At 43.6% G+C, this 18,435-nt stretch overlaps 1 protein-coding gene across 4 annotated transcripts in view; it reads right to left on the bottom strand.

Annotated features, from left to right (window-relative positions):
* Positions 1 to 17,427, bottom strand: part of TRIP4 (thyroid hormone receptor interactor 4) — a 35,322-nt gene extending 17,895 nt beyond the window's left edge. For 2 of the 4 annotated variants that reach the window (XR_012232979.1, XM_073579527.1), the window contains exons 1-9: positions 17,273 to 17,427; positions 15,057 to 15,223; positions 12,198 to 12,343; positions 8,961 to 9,194; positions 8,780 to 8,858; positions 6,345 to 6,459; positions 5,520 to 5,735; positions 3,085 to 3,205; positions 1,298 to 1,470 (exon numbers count right to left, since the gene is read on the bottom strand). Coding sequence is in view for 3 of the 4 variants with exons in the window: in XM_073579527.1 (XP_073435628.1) it covers positions 1,298 to 1,470; positions 3,085 to 3,205; positions 5,520 to 5,735; positions 6,345 to 6,459; positions 8,780 to 8,858; positions 8,961 to 9,194; positions 12,198 to 12,343; positions 15,057 to 15,223; positions 17,273 to 17,352 (1,331 nt within the window). In the remaining variant the exon portion in view is untranslated. Of the gene's footprint in view, positions 1 to 1,297; positions 1,471 to 3,084; positions 3,206 to 5,519; positions 5,736 to 6,344; positions 6,460 to 8,779; positions 8,859 to 8,960; positions 9,195 to 12,197; positions 12,344 to 15,056; positions 15,224 to 17,242 lie in introns of all 4 variants that reach the window. The other 2 variants (XM_073579528.1, XM_073579529.1) reach the window with 2 other exon arrangements.
* Positions 17,428 to 18,435: the final 1,008 nt, after the last annotated feature.

The raw sequence follows: 18,435 nt of genomic DNA, 5'->3' as shown, positions 1-18,435 counted from the left end.
TCACTCTATTTTGATCACCGTGAGTTTATCACAGTGATCAAAATGAATGAAGTGAAATTGCAGCCGGCGGGCGCACTGCGCATGCGCCCGCCATTTTCCAAGATGGCGGCGCCCATGAAGCGGGACACCGGGAGGCGGAGAGGGACATCGGAGGTAACGGGGGGGGAGGCGCAGAGAAGGGGGAGGGGAGCTGATGATGACGGCGGCGGTCGGTATCGGGGGCCTATTGGCCCCGTGAGTCGATGGGGGGGGGGGGGGGGGTTTGGTCGGATCACGGTCTCCAGCCATGTGCGATGCTACTCAATGAAAATTGATGAAATATTACTATCGCTCTGATTGGCTGTTTCACTTTTAACAGCCAATCAGAGTGATCGTAGCCACGTGGGGGCGAAGCCACGCCCCCTGTGGTGAAGAACAAAGCCATGACGCCACATAGGAGTCATGGGTCGTTTTGGCACGACTTTTCATGACGCCTATGTGGCGTCAAAGGTCGTGAAGGGGTTAACTTATGGTGGATATTTTTTCCAGCTCTTGGGGGAGATTGGGCATGTTGAAACCCAACGTGCCTGATGACCAATTCCTCTTCCTAAAATCTGCTGTCAAGTGAGAGTCTGGTGACCCTCCCTACATAATTTATGGTTGTCTTAAAATGGCATGTTCGGACTACAGTTATCTTTTTACTGTTAATGAGATGGCTGCTGATAAGTGATCTCTACAACGGAAACAGTCACACTTAAATAAAAGAAGCCTAAAAAAAAAAAAATATATATTTCAAAAAGTGGATTCTAACAATATGACATTGTTTGGTTATGTATGTATTTGTTCCCTTTCAGATAATGCTCAGTTCATACTGTACTCCCCTCCTGGTCCACCAGCAAGTCTCCGGCCACTGCTCCCGATGTCTGGCATTGTGAATCAGTGAACTGAATGCGTCCGCTAGTGTAGACAGAACACCTCCTTTCAGAGCTGCTGAGATCACAGATTGGCTTTCATGCTGTTGATGTGGCGTCAGCGGTGCAGCCAGTATCGGACACTGGGACCAGCAGCAGACAATCACCAGGGGACCAGAGGAATGCAAGTACAGCTTGTTTGATTTTTTTTTTTTTTTTTTTTTTTTTTAACAAACTGCAGCCAGGTCAGAGCAATACCTGAAAGCGAACAAGCTCTTTTAAAATTCTATTTTAAGCATCAAATATATACACCATATCTTCTTGATAAGTGGTAGGAGTCTCGGATCGGAGTATCTTTAAAGGTAATAGTACACAAAGCCAAAAGAGTGTTCGGACACTATGCTTACCTTTTAATGCCAGCAACGAGAAGAGACGCCCATGGCTGGTGCATACTCAGACACATGCCCTGATCACTAATCTCCTGCAGTTCCTTATCCTGTAACCGGAGCCTACTACGCTCATCTGAATCTTCTACACCAGTCCTTTTCCTACTTGAAGTGGAGCTCACCTGATCAACCCACTGGAAAAACAAAGACAACAGAAAGTTGAGAACAAAAACATATTAAAAGGTATCTGCAAGTAGGTTTTTGCTATGTAAGCTGAAAACAGCATACTGTAAGGGTTAACACAAATTTCAGCGATTCCTCTCTTATCAAGCTTTCTGGTTTTATTTGCCTGCAATGATTGTTTTAGCACCAGTAGCTTATCATTGCTGGGACACATCATTGCCTCCTGGTCCAGCACACCCCTGTCTGTGATAGTCAGCTCATTGTCTATAGATATTGTACAGAGAGAGCCTGGTGTGGGCGGGGTTAGCTTTTCAGCTCACCTTCATGCCAAAACTAAAAGCTCTGATTATCAGAATGTCTGCACCCACTAATCTAATTGATACATCATTGGATTATGCATGTCATTCAAGTTGCACATGGTACAGTCACTGAATGAAGGCAGAGTGTCCTGGTCATTATAGTGCGCTCAACACTGTAGTCATATTGTGAGAAAATGTTTTGCATTATAATATTAGTACATCAACATAGTCTAATGCGGTAGGAGGCTGCTAGACAAGACAAGATTCCAACTAAAGACACTAGGTTTAAAAATAAATGTTCATTTATAACAATAGGATAAAAGACATAAATAAGACGATAAAAAGACAGGGCAAAAAAAAACAAAAAAAAACTCCAATACGGGAGGGAGACGCTCATTATTATTGCATGAGAAATGAAAGGACCAAGGGCGGAATGAACCTAGATAAATAGTAGGACTAGAACTAATACTTAATGCATAAAAGCTGCCTCAGGATAATATGTACCACTCTGGAGAGCAGGGCTGTGGAGTCGGTAAGCCAAACCTGCGACTCCGACTCCTCAATTTCCCTTACACCGACTCCGACTCCCACACATATTGCTTATATTTAAGTGAAAAATTTGTTGTAGTACAATGTGAACCTCAGACATTTAATCATTTTTATGATCCCATAATCAAGATATTTAGATAGAACAGAATATATATTGGTGTACTACCCGGTTTTCATTCTTTTTGGTACAGATACGATATGGATAGACAGATATGGATAAATGGATAGATAGAGCAGATTTCTAATCTGCTTTTGCTATTGAAAACATTATCTATGAGCTCAAAAACCTTTCAGGTGATGCGGTTTTTTAAATAGATGATCAGCTTTTGCAGCTGAAAAACGTATCCTCAAAAAACACAGGAAAAACGCTGTGTGTGAATGTAGCCTTAGATCAGGAATAGAACAGCCATTTATAGGACATTTCATAACTTTCCCAAATTCCTATGAAAAAATATTCAGCACATCCTGCATTGAATTACTGTACCCAATTTATTATATATTTTAGGAGTCGGTCCATTTTATACCAACTCCGACTCCACCAAAATGAGCACCGACTCCGACTCCGACTCCACAGCCCTGCTGGAGAGTGTAATGTGGGGGGTGAATATTGCTTAGTTTCACTGCTGCACAATTCCATTGATTCTTCTGGACCAACATATAAAATCCATTGTACAAATACTAAATAAACTTGTGGCAAAGCGTTCATATATTAGAAACACATTAAAATTTCCTCTATCCAATTCTATTTTACAAGCATTTCTGCTCCAGTTTACTTACCACTGGTGGGGGAAACATCACAGCTGGATTCAAAAGCAGGGAATCGCGTGTATTCCCTCCCGAGCTTCTCACTGGTTTTGCTTTTGTGCCCGAGTTGACTGCATGGACAACCTCATCAAACCTGTCAGGGCAGGGAAATAATTTGAATGCAACAATCCTTTATAGAAGAAATGTTATAAAACACACAAACCAAGATGTATAATGAAAAAGCATGAACAGGGCTTCAGTGCTGTTAAATTCCTAAACCTCATTAACTAGAGATGAGACGATCGCTTTGCTAAACCCCAGTTCACAGTCCAGGTCCAGGATCTCTAGCCGTGGACAGGAGTTGCGCAAATTCAGTGACCTTTCAGGTTCCTCAGTGAAGTGGTTGATCTGCCAGCCTGGTGTGACATCTGTGCGGCGTATGACAACGCACCAGCACAGCAAATCATAAGACAAGCCAGAGATCCTAGAAGGTCAAGAAATTCAGATCACTATAATTATGGCAATTTCAAACTTTTACAATTATTTTATCCAAGTTCTAAAAAAAAAAAAAACAAACAAACAAAAAAAAAAAGCAAACCTAAATTTCCGGGACCCGTAACATGTGTGTGTGTGTGTGTGTGTGTGTGTGTGTGTGTGTGTGTGTGTGTGTGTGTGTGTGTGTGTGTGTGTGTGTGTGGGGGTGACAAAGCGGTGTAAGGAGGGCTTGGTTATTTCAGTGGCAAGATGATATTTTTATTGATATCATCTGGGGTAGCTATGATGTTTTTATCGCCTTTTATTGCATTTGTTTTTGCAGCATCAAAAACAAAACAAAAATAAACCCGCAATTCTGGCGCTTACCAATCGGATTAATAAATTTTATTTTTTGAACTTTCACAGACTAGGCGATGCCACACTTATTTTTAAAAAAGTTATGATTTCTTTTTTATTAATGGGTGAAAATGGAATTGGAGGATCTCTCGAGTTTTTATTTTATTCTATAACTTTAAAAACATTCTTTTCTTCATCTTTGTTTTTAGTACCCTTAGAGAAGTAATGTTCAGTGATCAGAAGTAATGTTCTCATCACTTATACTACTATATAGGGACGGACTGGCCCACTGCAAAACAGTAGGATTCTCCGGTGGGCCCAGGCACCGACATCTGTTGGCATACAGGGTCGGCAGCTGCCTAGGGTCCGTGCTGCCCCAGGCGCCCCCAGCCAGTGACTCATCACTAATAGCGGCACACTACGCAGCTGCTACAGGCTCCGTGAGTCGGGGAGGGGAAGAGCATTGAATATGCATTTCTCTTTAGCAGTGGGCACAAGCTTTAGCTGCAGTAGCCAGCTCCTGCCTCCTGTCACCCACTGCTCCACCGTTGCTGCCCCCTCAGCGCACGCTGCATTCAACTGTATCCTATGATACAGTTGAAAGCAATAATGGAAGAGAGGGTCTGTTGACGCGCTCTCCCCCATCATTCCCTTCTGCCTCTGACACAGCTGGTGCACGACGACGCCACTTCATCGCTGTGTGAGCCAGGCAGACGACAGTGCAACTGCTGAATCCAAGAGGAGAGCCGGGAGATATAGAAATTTTTTTTTTTCCCAGGTCAGTGAGTACTGATGGCCAAAACACTGTGGGGCTACATTATATTCTATGGAGGGGGGCTTATATTCTATGGTGGGCTACATCATATTCAATGGGGGCTGCATTATACCTTTTGAGGGGGCTAAATTATACCCTATGAGGGGGCTGTATTATATTCTATGGGAGAACAGCATTATACTATATGAGGGGCTACACTATATTCTATGAGGGTGGCTACACCAACCCCTGCTATATCATTAAGATGTGTACTACATTAAATTATACCCTAATATTAGCATGTTTTACCACACAATTGGTGGTCTTGTATATTTCTATGTAGCTACATAGAGGGCCCCAAGAATGATTTTCTCTGGTGGACCCAAGGTGCTCCAGTCCAACACTGCTACTATATACAGCAATACCAGGATATTAAAGTATATAGGAATATAGTGAAAATCATGGTTTCCCATCAATGCCAGACACAGGCAGGTCTTCATAGGAGCACGGTGATGGCAGACACAGGGGCCTTTAGCAGATTCTTAGCTGGCATAGAAACCCATTGAAGCCCTGCAATCACTCTGCAGAGGAGGTTGATTGGCATGTGGAACAAATGAGCCCACTGGTCCACTCGCATTAAAGGACACTGTCAGATTGAAAGAGTTACCTATGGTGGGTTGAGCTCAAGTTTACCTATTGCTCTTAGAAGGAGATGATGGCTCAATAAAACACTCAGTCTGCCGCAATGATGCAAGCTCTGTCCTTAGAAGTATCAGTACATCCAATGTCAGGAATAGATTAAAGATCAAACTGTTTTCTGGGGCTTTAAACGCTAGGCATTACATCCATTGATGAATGAGATTACCATATGGCTCTTCCTTACCTCTTGTGATACTCATCCAGATCTCCGCTTTCTTCTAGAACCTTACGTCCTGCAAAATCTATAGTCACCTTGCGGGAAAGTCGAGAAGCGTGACGCAGCTCTTGCAATTCCTGTTCCTTCTTGCGAAGAGTCTCGCGTTCAGCCTGAGACAACCATTGGTTGGAATCAGTGGAGAAGTAATCAGACTCATCATCAATTACATGGGTGCGTCGCACACTGTATATCCACAGCAAGAGAAGAGGAGACAAGACGAGGTCAGAAAAGGTCTAAAACGTAAGTCTGTGTCAATTACAGTCAGAAACACAACAAATCCTAACCAGAGAAAATGTACTAGATTAAAAAGTGGATAACCGAAGATATCTAGTACTGAAAATGAGAGCAGAAGATGTCCCTTGGCATGGTGTTCACTTCTTTAAGGTGTGGTTTTACATTTGTAGTTATTACCTGCATATAGCTACCGTGATAATCAGCCTTAATCTGCCATATGCAGTCATTTCAAAGACTCCAATGCTGAAGAAATGAAGAAGGCCGCTCATGTAAGCAAATCTTTTTAATCCATTAAAAGCTCGTATGGTCAGGCAAGGAGAGAATTGTGGCAAGACACATAGCAGGTGACGTCCGTTTCGAGTCTAGTGACATTTCAATGGGCCAGTAATAAAGAGGACTTTATTACGTGGAGAATGCAGTCAGCTTCTTCTCTATTATTTTGCATCTGTTTCCAGTTACTTATACAGGTATCATGGAAACAAAGTACAAACTCCACAGTACTTAACATTCACATCAGTCCCTACCGCCATTAAATATTACAATATAACCGAGTAATACCTCGTCTTATCGTATTCCAGGAGCTTGTCACGATGCTGCTTTGCTCTTTCTAAACCTTCATTTAGTCGCATTTCTTGATGTGGTAGAAGATCCATTTTCAAACCCGTTTCAGCACCTGTAACAAGATCATTTATGGTCACCCACAAAACGTAAAAAATAAAATAAAAAAAAAAAAAAAAAAAAAACCACCATGGCAGACGTTACATTGTAACTTGGTCACAAATCTTTTCTTGCTCCCAATGGGGAAAATGCTTCGAACAACCTTGCAAATATTGCAGAAACTCTACTTTGCTGTCAATCAGCATAACGTCAAAATTCTCAAACTGTCAGAGCACAGCAGAAAAAAAGCAGCTGCTCTGTCGACATACGACATAAGCCTAAGCCACCGACTCGCCAGCTGGATGAATCCGAGACCTCTCTGTGCCGGTGGTCATCGGCGCGGGCACAACAGGCAAGTAGGTAGCAACTGCCTGTTAGTTCTTAGGCACATACAGTTGGGTCCATATATATTTGGACAGAGACAACATTTTTCTAATTTTGGCTCTAGACATTACCACAATGAATTTTAAACAAAACAATTCAGATGCAGTTGAAGTTCAGACTTTCAGCTTTCATTTGAGGGTATCCACATTAAAATTGGATGAAGGGTTAGGAGTTTCAGCTCCTTAACATGTGCCACCCTGTTTTTAAAGGGACCAAAAGTAATTGGACAATTGACCCCAAGGCTATTTCATGGACAGGTGTGGGCAATCACTTCGTTATGTCATTCTCAATTAAGCAGATAAAAGGCCTGGAGTTGATTTGAGGTGTGGTGCTTGCATGTGGAAGGTTTTGCTGTGAAGGAAACATGTGGTCAAAGGAGCTCTCCATGCAGGTGAAACAAGCCATCCTTAAGCTGTAAAAACAGAAAAAACCCATCCGAGAAATTGCTACAACATTACGAGTGGCAAAATCTACAGTTTGGTACATCCTGAGAAAGAAAGCAAGCACTGGTGAACTCATCAATGCAAAAAGACCTGGGCTCCTACGGAAGACAACAGTGGTGGATGATCGCAGAATAGTCTTCATGGTGAAGAGAAACCCCTTCACAACAGCCAACCAAGTGAACAACACTCTCCAGGAGGTAGGTGTATCAATATCCAAATCTACCATAAAGAGAAGACTCAATCAAAGTAAATACAGAGGGTTCACTGCACGGTGCAAGCCACTCATAAGCATCAAGAATAAAACGGCTAGACTGGACTTTGCTAAAAAAACATCGAAAAAAGCCAGCACAGTTCTGGAAGAACATTCTTTGGACATATGAAACCAAGATCAACCTCTACCAGAATGATGGAAAGAGAAAAGTATGGCGAAGGCGTGGTACAGCTCATGATCCAAAGCATACCACATCATATGTAAAACACGGCGGAGGCAGTGTGATGGCTTGGGCATGCATGGCTGCCAGTGGCACTGGGTCACTAGTGTTTATTGATGATGCGACACAGGACAGAAGCAGCCGAATGAATTCTGAGGTATTCAGAGCCATATTGTGTGCTCAGATCCAGACAAATGCAGCCAAACTGATTGGTCGTCATTTTATACTACAGATGGACAATAACCCAAAACATAAAGCAAAGAAGTGGAATATTCTTGAATGGCCAAGTCAGTCACCTGATCTCAACCCAATTGAGCATGCATTTCACTTGTTAAAGACTAAACTTCAGACAGAAAGGCTCACAAACAAACAGCAACTCAAAACCACCGTAGTGAAGGCCTGGCAGAGCATCAAAAAGGAGGAAACACAGAGTCTGGTGATGTCCATGAGTTCAAGACTTCAGGCAGTCATTGCCAACAAAGGGTTTTCAACCCAGTACTAGAAATGAACATTTTATTTACAATTATTTAATCTGTCCAATTACTTTTGGTCCCTTTAAAAACAGGGTGGCATATGTTAAGGAGCTGAAACTCCTAAACCATTCATCCAAATTTTAATGTGGATACCCTCAAATGAAAGCTGAAAGTCTGAACTTCAACTGCATCTGAATTGTTTTGTTTAAAATTCATTGCGGTAATGTCCAGAACCAAAATTAGAAAAATGTTGTCTCTGTCCAAATATATATGGACCTAACTAATTAAAAAAAAGTCCCGGATAACCCCTTTAACACATTAGGTGATTGTGCCATATTTACAGGGTTATATGTAGGCTTTCCACAAAATGGACTAATACAAACTGCATTGTGATTCACATATTACTGAGTAGTCATGTAATTTTAGCCTAGTACTGTAGAAATGGCCATATCATGCAGTAATAAAAAGGACAACTATGTATTTTGAAAAATAATGATGGTTTGTGTCTTGTTCACGTAGACCAACCTGAAATTAAACAAAAACCCAAAGCCTTAGAATTATTTTTTCCCCTTCAAGAGTTCAATACTGCCATAGATCTTACTTACCGCCCAAGAGTTTCTTTCGTAATTTCTGACTTTTATTTGAGTCTCTTACTAGAATATCAGCTTCTTCTTTTGTACACACCTAAGAACAACCAATATTAAAACAAGAACATAAATAAATGCTGAGCGTTTTCAAACTTTTTTTTTTTTTTTTTTTACATTTTAGAAAAGTGTGGAGTCTTACTAGGTTGCCGCAAAACAAACATGGTCCCGATCCCTCTTGCTCGCACACAATACGTCCACAAGTAATGCAGTTGTTAATAAGCTTATGCTTTTGGGCCAGACATTCACATGGGTAACGGCCCGGGATCAGCACAGCCAAGCGATCCTGTCCTTCTTTGGTGTACAGGTTAACAAACTTCTGTTTTTTCTTGGAGGAGGACAAAGCCGCCACTTCCTGTGCCTGAGCCTGAGCCTGCTGCGGGGGAATATGATACATTACATGAGGAAGACCTTTACCATAGCACAAGGATTAATGAAAATAGATGACTTTACAACCAGTTGAATATAACTAAACGAGATAAGTGGAACTTCTAGGCTGAATCAAAGCTACAACAAAACTGGTTACGGCAGTCGATTTATTAAGTCAGGTTTCTAGATTAAACATATTATTTTACCATTCATAGTTTTATCCACAATATTCCATATCAGACTATTAAATAGACTCCTCCCTACCCAATTCACAAGCTCATTTTATCCTCCAGAGTATTTTATTTATATTGAAACATAACACTTACTTTCGAGGGTGTGCCATATCAGCAGTTGAGGGGCTGTGCAATGGGTACTCAATTAGCCCCAAGTTATGTGAATCTTTTCATGGGATGTTTTGAATCCATGCACATCGCTCAGTCCCTCCTTCCAGCGGGACACGTACATTTTTATAGGCGTTACATTGATGATTTACTTTCTATCTGGACTGGAACGCGTTTGGAGGCGGAAAGGTTTGCTCACAACCTCAATCTGAACACTTGGCGGATAGAATTTTTCTTATTCTCTCAAAGACGTAAATCAACTATCTTGATCTCACTCTAACAAAGCGCAGGGTAGGATTGTTACCAATACACATCTTAAAATTGTAGACCTCAATAGCTACTTGGGCGTTTTCTAGCGGTCACTGCCATAGAAGGATACATAATATTCCGTATGGACAGTAGAGAAGAATAAAAAAAGAATTGTACCTATGGTCATTTTTTTTTTTTTTTTTAAAAAAAAGATGCAAAAAAAATACTAAAAATAGTAGCTTCCAGGAGAAGAATTATCCCAAACAGAATTTAGAGATGCCTATAAATGCACTTAAGTACTCACTCAAATTGCCAAATTAGACAAAATACTGAACCTAATGATCTTAGGCTGACAAATAGGCTAAAATATAATTTCATCACCACCTATAATCAATGTCATAAGAATCTCCGATCACTAAATTTTACTAAAAAAAATTACTAAATATTGGCCGATTATTAAAGATGACCCTATTCTGTATAATAGCTTACCTGATCAACCGAACATCATTTATCGTCAGAATATGACCCGAAAAAATTATTTGGTAGATTAAAACCTGCTTGTACGCATCTATGCGGCATGGCATGGCATGGCGACGATCAATCTGGGGCACTGCTGAGGTGTTATGGAAGCCCAGGTTGCTTTAATAGCAGCCTTCAGCTCTTCTGCATTGTTGGGTCTGGTGTCTCCTCTTCCTCTTGACAATACCCCATAAATTCTCTATGGGGTTAAAGTCAGGCGAGTTTGCTGGCCAATGAAGCATAGTGATACTGTTGTTTTTAAACCAGGAATTGGTGCTTTTGGCAGTGTGGACAGGTGCTAAATCCTGCTGGAGAATGAAGTTTCCCTCTCCAATAAGCTTGTCGCCAGAGAGAAGCATGAAGTGCTCTAAACTTTCCGGGCTGAAGGCTGCTTTCAAAGCAACCTGGGCTTCCATAACAGCTCAGCAGTGCCACAGGCTGATCACCTCCTTGCCACACCACATTGATGCAGTAATTGATGCCAAAGGAGCCCCGACCAAGTATTGAGTGCATTTACTGAACATACATTTCAGTAGGCCAACATTTGAGATTTTAAAATAATTTTTCAAGCTGGTGTTATAAAGTATTCTAATTTACTGAGATAATAACTTTTGGGTTTTCATTGGCTGTAAGCCATAATCATCAACATTAACAGAAATAAACACTTGAAATAGATCACTGTTTGTAATGACTATATAATATGAGTTTCACTTTTTGTATTGAAGAACTGAAATAAATTAAACTTTTTAATGATATTCTAAATGCACCTGACCTGTAGTTTAAAAATAACATTTCCCACATGTCTGCTTTACATCAACACATTTTTGGAAACAATTTGTTTTGTTAGGACGTTATAAGAGTTAACAGTTGACCAGCAATTTCTCATCCCCCCCCCCCCCCCCCCACAATTTTAAGGTACCACATCACATTTGAAGTGACTTTGACAGGTCTATATGGCAGAAAGTACCCAAAAGTGACACCATAATAAAGTCTGAACCCCACAAGGTGCTCAAAACCACATTCAAGAAATTTACTAACACTTCAGTAGCTTCACGAGAACTGAAGTGCAAAGAAAAAAAGTTAACTTTTTTTTTTTTTATTTGTGAAAAACGTGCTTTAGACCCAAGGGTAACAGGGGAAAATGGACCACAAAATGTGTTGTGCAATTTCTCCTGAGTACGCCGAGTTCGTGCGTGTTCGTTCGTGTTCGTTGGGAGTCCACTGTTTGGGTGCACGGCAGAGCTCGGAAGGGAAGGAGCACCATTTGACTTTTTGAACACAAAAATGGCTGGAATCGAGAGCGGACGTCATGTCCCTTTTGGAGAGTCCCTAATGTGTCTAAACAGTGGAAACCCCCCACAAGTGACCCCATTTTGGAAACTACACCCCTTAAGGATTTTATCGAAAAATATAGTGAGCATTATGAACCCACAAGCATGACATAGAATTTGATAAGATTATGTTGCCATATAGATTGTCATCATTAGTGTTGAGCGCAAGTACTCGCTACTCCAGTTTGCATCAGGTGCTCAGGTATGCACCAAATATCACGGGTGCTCGAGCGACATGCTCTAGTCCCTGTCCCTCATGTTTCATGGTTGTTAGACACCCCCAAAAAGACATCTGGGGATTCACGATACACTGTGCATACTCGAGCGCCCGATGCAAACGCAAGTAGCGAGCACTTGTGATCAAAATTGAAGAAAAAACACAAACGTTCAAATCACCCCCTTTTGCCCACCCATGATAAAAGCAAGGCTTGTTACCTGCTTGAATTTTAGATGCTCCCTGCATTTTTCTGACATATTATAATATGAAATTGGTGTGGGCTCTCTAGAAGGGATTGTAATATACGTGCTTCAGGTAAACATATGTATTTTGTATTCTAAATTTGCACTGACCTTAGCCAAGTCCATTGGGGTCTTAACCTCTTCAGCAGCCGACGTAGTCACAGCGGATGTTGGGAGAGGCTCCAGTTTGTTCCTTCCTTTACGTCTGCCTTTTTTTGTCTGGTCTATAAACGACGACCCCTGCATGCCCGGTGTATCTGACATGTGAAAACATTTGTTTTAATCTGTTAATACCACATTTTCCACCCCACAGACCAAGCAATGCCTACCGTTGCACATCAGGAGCTAAACATTTTTTTTTTTTAATTAATAGTGGTATGAAGGTTTGTTTTTTTGCACAACAAAGTGCATTTTTATTGCCAATATTTTGACGAACATGTACAGTGGGGAAAAATAGTGTTTTTTATACACTGCTGATTTTGTAAAAATCATTCAATGTGATTTTCTGTTATTTTTAGATTGTTTCTCACAGTTGAAGTATACCTACGATAAAAATTACAGACCTCCATTCTTTAAAGGTGGAAAAACCTGCAAAATTGGCAGTGTATCAAATACTTAAATTTTCCCACTGTAAGTTATCATTTAAAACTAAATTCATCCTCAATGGGACTGACACAGAAAGCCAAGTACAGGTCTTGGTAATGTCAGTCAGTCCCATACAGAATAAATGGATCGATGATGCTCAAGTATACCCCACCACCCCATTCAGACAGGACTTTTCAAAGAACCATTTTCAGGATCAGTGGGGGTCCCAGCAATCAATAAGTCATTCCCTATTCTACCGATAGGGGACAACTTATTAACTTGGTACAATCTCTTCGAGTTGTTTAGTTTTATTACAAAAAAAGTAAGGGTCACATGAGCATGAGAAACACTAGCAATATTCACATAGGAAGAATCAATCGAGAGTACTAAATAGTGGGTATTGAAAACTTAAACTTTTAACCCCTTCATGATGGAGCCTTTTTGTTTTTGCGTTTGTTTTTCGTTCCCCTGCTTTCCAGAGTCATAACTTTTTTTATTTTTCTGTCAATATGCCATGTGAGGGCTTGTTTTACCATATCATGTACTCGAAAATGGGAAAAAAATTCCAAGTGCGGTGAAATTGCAAAAAAAAAGTAATTCCACAACTGTTTTTTGGATTTTATTTTTTTTACCATGCTCACTAAATGCTAAAACTGACCTGCCATTATGATTCTCCAGGTCATTACGAGTTCTTAGACACCAACAGGTTCCTTTTTATTTAAGTGGTCAAAAAAAAAATCCAAAGTTTGTTTAAAAAATAAATATAGTGTCAGTTTCCGACACCCGTAGCGTCTCCATTTTTCGTGCTCTGGGGCCGGATGAGGGTTTATTCTTTGCGCGCCGAGCTGATGTTTTAATGATACCATTTTGGTTTGTATGCGATCTTTTGATCGCCCGTTATTGCATTTTAATTCAATGTTGCGGTGACCCAAAAAACCTAATTCTGGGGTTTTCAATTTTTTTTTGCTACACCATTTACTGATCAGATTAATTCTTTTCATAGCATGATAAATTGGGAGATTCTGAATGCAGTGCTACCAAATGTGTATATTTGATGTTTTGTTTGTTTTATTTTGAATGGGGCGAAAGGGGGCCGATTTGAACTTTTCTATTTTTTTTTTTTGTGTTTTAATTTTAACTTTTTTTTCCACTTTTTAACTTAGTCCCACTGTGGGCCATGTATAATTTTTATTTTGAGCACTGGCCTCATACCCTGCAGTACCCATTTACAGGAGTGACTGTGCCTGTGAGGCTCTGCTTATGGTCAGTGTCACACTAGCGTATGCGAGAGCATCTGATGCGATATGCTAACGACCCTCGGCTCCAGCTCTGCTGTGAGCAGGAGCAGAGTGTTATGCGACAGTGCTCCAAGCATCTCGCATGACAGGATCGGAACACAGCTGCGAAGGAGACGGAGAAAGTAATTTCTCTATCTCCTCTGTTGCTGGCGTATATCGCACTGCACTCGGGTGATATACAAGTGCAGTGCTATGTTTCACTTGCACCCATAGACTAGTTTGAGCAGAGTTTCGGTACAAATCACAGCATGCTGCGATTGTGATCTCATGCCAAACCTGAAGATCTGAGCTGCCCCATAGAGTAACGCTGGGCCGAGTGTTATGTGATGTTTTATCACACAGCACTCAGCCATGTTATACGGTACTGTGACTCCGGCCTATTGCTGAATCTCAGGCCACCTCAGGGTACCATAGTAACCACCAGGACCTGCTATTCTCATTGCGGGGGCCCAATGGTTACTAAAGGGGCAATTGACAGTGGTATTAAAGGGGTTAATCAGCCCCGATCAGTCGCAAAACCGGCCAGGTCTGATACCTCAGGGTGTCAGCTGTTATTTATAGCCAACACCCGCTATTCTCTTATTCCCCATTGCCATTTTAAAACGGCAATGAGGGAAAAAGTACACATAACCACTGTTTTCATGCGTATCGGCGGTCAGTCAACGGCTAAAATGCTTTTGGTGCTCTGTTTGAATTAGTTACAATGTGGAGGCACAGGTCATAATCACTCAGACTGCATTATGAATACCTAATCAGAGCACCACATGAAGACCCCCCACAGGCCACGAGCATATCATTAACTCAAAACTGAAAATAAAGATTAAAACAACAACCACATGACGGATTTCATCAACCAAGGCATCATTGTAATCAGTGTAACGGCGTTGACCTGACACTGTCTGTAGGTTACTGTGCACAATCACTGGCTGTTGGACTCACATGAACAGGCCAATTTGTGCGCCAAGCACCTCCATTATTTATCACATTTTCTACAGCAGTAATGTAGTTCCACTTTCATATATTCACAGTTTACATACTACGGCGTTTCAGAGTGCAGCTTTATTTTGTTACTGCAGTAGTCACTGACCATCTTTCCTATAGATCGGTGCTGAGGAGGAACTGTGAGGGTTCTTTATTCTTTGCCAGCGTATTTTTAGATCATTGATGAAAGTTTGTTTCTGCTCATCATAGCCCTGGATAAGGTCACTTATGTACTCATCAATTTCTTCTTCTGTGTCGATGGAAAGGATATACCTGTGGGTGACAGTTACTTCCAACATTACAAATAGACTACAGTGCCTTGTCCCGCACCCGATTAATGTTATCCAAACAAAGCAGCGGTGTAAGGCTCTATAGACTCGATACAGGCTATGATTAGACAGGAGTCATACAATGCTCCTTAGAGTAGAGATTGGCTACTCATAACCACTGAGGTTAGTGATTGCCTGCAGCGGTCAGGTGTACTTCTCGTACAAGCAGGGACCAACAGAGTGGCAGCTCTGGAGTAATGGGGGATTCAAAAGATAAGTAATTCTTCTTTCTTAGACTGGGTTCATACTGCGTTTAGGCAGTCCGTTAAACGGATTGCGTTACAAAGCGGCATTAACGCAATGTAACGCATCCATTAATGCTGCCATTCATACTACCATTACCTAGTGCATCGCTAACGCATGTTATAGTCGGCATGCGTTAGCGATGTGCCGTCATTCTGTGGCGGACCCTCGGACACGGTCTGCAGCATTCGAGGGTCCGTCACTGCTAGCGCAGATGAAGCATCTGCGCTATCACGATCAGAATATTAGAGTAGCATTAACGCTATGTGAATCTGGCCTTAACATTTCTGGAACAGCAAATGTAAGCACTTGTTTGGAAGATGGATACACCTGTCCCCATGTACACACATTTATCATATATGGTGGGAGCGAGGGCGCTGCAGTCACCGCTCAGAATCAGGGACTACAACAAAAAGTAAGAACACTGCCAGAATGCTCCAACTGTACAATTCGGCACGATAACTGTAATGCCCACAGTCCCTGCCCCCCCGCACTGACAGTAGTGCCCACAGTCCCTGCCCCCCCGCACTGACAGTAGTGCCCACAGTCCCTGCCCCCCCGCACTGACAGTAGTGCCCACAGTCCCTGCCCCCCCGCACTGACAGTAGTGCCCACAGTCCCTGCCCCCCGCACTGACAGTAGTGCCCACAGTCCCTGCCCCCCGCACTGACAGTAGTGCCCACAGTCCCTGCCCCCCGCACTGACAGTAGTGCCCACAGTCCCTGCCCCCCGCACTGACAGTAGTGCCCACAGTCCCTGCCCCCCGCACTGACAGTAGTGCCCACAGTCCCTGCCCCCCGCACTGACAGTAGTGCCCACAGTCCCTGCCCCCCGCACTGACAGTAGTGCCCACAGTCCCTGCCCCCCGCACTGACAGTAGTGCCCACAGTCCCTGCCCCCCGCACTGACAGTAGTGCCCACAGTCCCTGCCCCCCGCACTGACAGTAGTGCCCACAGTCCCTGCCCCCCGCACTGACAGTAGTGCCCACAGTCCCTGCCCCCCGCACTGACAGTAATGCCCAGTCCCTGCCCCCCGCACTGACAGTAATGCCCAGTCCCTGCCCCCCGCACTGACAGTAATGCCCACAGTCCCTGCCCCCCGCACTGACAGTAATGCCCACAGTCCCTGCCCCCGCACTGACAGTAATAACCACAGTCCCTGCCCCCCGCACTGACAGTAATAACCACAGTCCCTGCCCCCGCACTGACAGTAATGCCCACAGTCCCTGCCCCCCGCACTGACAGTAGTGCCCACAGTCCCTGCCCCCCGCACTGACAGTAGTGCCCACAGTCCCTGCCCCCCGCACTGACAGTAGTGCCCACAGTCCCTGCCCCCCGCACTGACAGTAGTGCCCACAGTCCCTGCCCCCCGCACTGACAGTAATGCCCACAGTCCCTGCCCCCGCACTGACAGTAATGCCCACAGTCCCTGCCCCCCGCACTGACAGTAATGCCCACAGTCCCTGCCCCCGCACTGACAGTAATGCCCACAGTCCCTGCCCCCGCACTGACAGTAGTGCCCACAGTCCCTGCCCCCGCACTGACAGTAATGCCCACAGTCCCTGCCCCCGCACTGACAGTAGTGCCCACAGTCCCTGCCCCCGCACTGACAGTAATGCCCACAGTCCCTGCCCCCGCACTGACAGTAATGCCCACAGTCCCTGCCCCCGCACTGACAGTAATGCCCACAGTCCCTGCCCCCCGCACGCTGCCCTGTTACCTGGTGGCATGTTGCCCCCGAGGCACTTACTGGACGATGTCTTCGCTGACACTTAATCCGAAGCGGCGCTCCATTTCTCCCACACACCAGCCCAGCAGATCTGCGGACATGATTCCTCCGGCGTTTTATGGAAACACAGGAGTCCCAGCTGGCGGCACCAACCGGAACCGGCAGAAGACGGCGGGTGTGTCATGTGACAGGAAGTGGCTCCTCCCACCAGTGTGATGTGAGCTTCCCTTCTGCTGCCCTTGGGAGTGACGAGGGCTGTGTGGTGTCGTCTGTGCTGCCTCCGTCCTTTTCGCTTCCATGGCTACACAGTATTTCACCTGAGACCTTTGCACATTTTCCGTACATGGTTACTGACGAGTTTTTCAGCAGGAGTTCATTTGGGCTTAAACATCAGTGTTCTCCCAATATTGTCACCCATAGTCTTCAGTATTACCCTAGTGCTCCAGGAGGCAGGTATCGGGGGCACCTTGTGGTGTGAGGGGCGGTGGTTGTAGCTCCAGTCAGTAATGATGGACATAGGATTATTATTAGGGCGCCATGAAGATCGTGTAAGTGGCGTCATTGTGCCTGATGCCTAGTATACCCCTGATATCCTTTCTGCACCGAGACACACGTCACCCAGAGCAGGGTCAGTCAAATTCCCTGCCCCTGTGAGAGCTATAGAAACCCGTCTGTCACAAACAGAACCCCAGTGCCTCCATTGCGAGCCACAGAGCCCTACTATACTGCGCCATGTCCTCCTGTACTGGTCTACAGCCCCGACATCCTACAGTGGATATATTTATTTTTCTTATAGACCACCGTTAATTCCACAGTACTGTACAGACATTATTGGCGCTGTCCCCATTGGGGCTCAAAATCTAGATTCACTAACAATATGTCTTTGCATTGTGGAAGGAAATCGGAGTACCCGGAGGAACCCACGCCAACACAGGGAGAACATACAAACTCCATGCCGATGCGATCCTTGGTGGGATATGAAGCAAAGACCCCACGGCTGCAAACCAACAGTGCTAAGAGTACAAAGAGATGGTTTGTTCATCAATGTGGCATTTTCCATTGAAGCTTTTAAGGAATGTGTAGCACTTGGCTTTGGAGGATTTCCAAATAGAAGATTAAAGGATCCTTGGTACTACTGCCTGTGTCTCCCACTGCTCTTCACGCTTCCTCCTTGTCTATCACTA

Source organism: Dendrobates tinctorius, unplaced genomic scaffold (genome assembly GCF_039654945.1).
Source record: "Dendrobates tinctorius isolate UK_male_01 unplaced genomic scaffold, ASM3965494v1 ptg000062l, whole genome shotgun sequence".
Classification (NCBI taxonomy): domain Eukaryota; kingdom Metazoa; phylum Chordata; class Amphibia; order Anura; family Dendrobatidae; genus Dendrobates; species Dendrobates tinctorius.
The sequence above is the reverse complement of the archived record's forward strand: the minus strand, read 5'-3'. Positions and strand labels throughout refer to the sequence as shown.